Source organism: Bison bison, unplaced genomic scaffold (genome assembly GCF_000754665.1).
Source record: "Bison bison bison isolate TAMUID 2011002044 unplaced genomic scaffold, Bison_UMD1.0 scf7180017860998, whole genome shotgun sequence".
Lineage (NCBI taxonomy): Eukaryota > Metazoa > Chordata > Mammalia > Artiodactyla > Bovidae > Bison > Bison bison.
Genome location: NW_011491570.1, coordinates 9,088 through 11,225, shown reverse-complemented (window position 1 = coordinate 11,225; position 2,138 = coordinate 9,088). Strand labels below are relative to the sequence as shown.

Below are 2,138 nucleotides of genomic sequence, written 5' to 3'. Positions count from 1 at the left end.
ATGCTGCATTAGCTACCACTATTTGAGAAATAAATAGTTCTAGTTTAAAATCCACTGTATTTTGTCTCTCTTTGTTACAGAAGTTTAACCTAATTGTGATAAATAAATTATGGGTAGAAATTCTTTGCAGTTCTTTTCCTCAAGAGACAGAGTCTTTTTCTTCATGTTTGGATCTTGACCATCCTTTTGACATGCATTGATTAGTATAACATGGTCAAAAAATAATGTCATGAGTTGGGAGTCTGGACTTTAAGAAGATTTTTAGTTTTGCTATCACACTGTGAGAATGTTAGCCTGAAAATATTATGAGAGAAAGCTTTTCCAGCTTCTGGAGGATCAAAGACCATGTGTAGAAGAGATAGAGAGTAGCCAGAGTCAGCATCCAGATATATAAGGACATCTTTAAACTTTCAGCCCAGCTAACCATGCAGAAAATAGGCATCCTCATGAGTCCATGTGAAAGCAGAAAAATAAACATCCTGCCAACCATAGAACTAAGAGAAATAATAAACAGTTGTTTTAAGCTTCCCTGGTGGCTTAAGTGGTAAAGAATCTGTGTGCAATGCAGGAGACTTGGGTTCAATCTCTGGGTCAGGATGATCCCCTGGAGAAGGGAATGGCAACCGACTGCAATACTCTTGCCTGGAGAATCCCATGGACAGAGGAGCCTGGCAGGATACAGTCTTTGTGGTCACAGAGAGTTGGACACGTCTGAACAATGAACACTTTCACTTTAACTACTACTTTAGCCACTAAGTTTCTTGGGAGTTTATCACAAAATAATAGATAATGGATTAGCAATACATATTGTATAATCTCTTTAATTAAATCTGTGTATTGAACAGAAGCTTCATCTTCTCAATGGCTCTCCTGAAAGCATTACTAACCTCTTTATTCCTTAGACTATAGACGAGAGGGTTCAACATGGGTACGATTATTGTATAGAACACAGATGCCATCTGGTCGGTGTCCATGGAATGATTAGAACTTGGTTGTAAGTACATGAAGATCACAGTTCCATAGAAGATGGTGACAGCAGTGAGGTGAGAAGAACAGGTGGAAAAGGCTTTCTTCCGTCCCTCTGCTGAGCGCATTCTCAGGATGGCAAAGAATATAAACAGATAGGAGCTCACAATTACCATCAGGGCAAAAAAGACATTGAAAGCTGCTAGAATAAAGAGAACCATCTCATTTACATAGATATCAGAGCAGGAAAGAGCCAGGATTGGAGGAATATCACAGAAGAAGTGATGGACCACATTGGAATGGCAGAAGGAGAGGCAGAAAGCGAATCCAGTGTGGATGGCAGACTCAGCAAAGCCCCAGACGTAGCAGGCCGTGACCGTCTGAGCGCACACACAGGGGGTCACAGTGCTGGCATAATGTAGAGGCTTACACACGGCGGCATGCCGGTCATAGGCCATGACAGCCAGGAGCAGACAGTCTACACTGGCAAAGGCCACAAAGAAGAACATCTGAGCAACACACCCCCCGTAGGAGATGACCTTATCTCCGGTGAGAAGCCCAGCCATCACCTTGGGAGTCACAGCTGAGGAGTAAACACAATCCACCAGAGAGAGGTTGCTGAGGAGAAAATACATGGGGGTGTGGAGACGAGAGTCCAGCAGGATCAACGTGATCATCCCAAGATTTCCAGTGAGAGTGATGAGATATATGAACGTGAATATTATAAACAGGGGGACTTGCAACTCTGGGGCATCCGTCAGTCCCAAGAGTCTGAACTCATTCACCTCAGTGCTGTTCTCCATGAAGGGCATTTTGAAATGATGTTTCACCTGTCAGAACAAGGGAAGCAAAATGAATTATTGATGCATGGAAAATGACTCATGCACATTCCGTCACCTGAATGACTCGAGCACGCCTTGACACCACTGTCAGTATAGCTCAGTCCAGTTCATTTGCTCAGTCCAGTTCATTTGCTCAGTCGTGTCCAACTCTTTGTGACCCCACGGACTTCAGCACACAAGGCCTCCCCGTCCATCACCAACTCCCGGAGCTTACTCAAACTCATGTCCATTGACTTGGTGATGCCATCCAACCATCTCATCCTGTCATCCCCTTCTCCTCCTGCCTTCAATCTTTGCCAGCATCAGGGTCTTTTCCAATGAGTCAGTTCT

The 2,138-nt window shown here is 43.9% G+C and overlaps 1 protein-coding gene across 1 annotated transcript; it reads right to left on the bottom strand.

Annotated features, from left to right (window-relative positions):
- Positions 1-824: 824 nt before the first annotated feature.
- On the bottom strand, positions 825-1,769 carry LOC104982937 (olfactory receptor 5B2-like). Its single transcript, XM_010832364.1, has one exon. It carries the CDS (start codon positions 1,767-1,769, stop codon positions 825-827), a length of 945 nt encoding a protein of 314 aa, XP_010830666.1.
- Between the last annotated feature and the right edge of the window lie 369 nt (positions 1,770-2,138).

Excerpts from the sequence above, each read along its gene's own strand:
- LOC104982937 (XM_010832364.1), bottom strand. The coding sequence starts at position 1,769 with ATGGAGAACAGCACTGAGGTGAATGAGTTCAGACTCTTGGGACTGACG.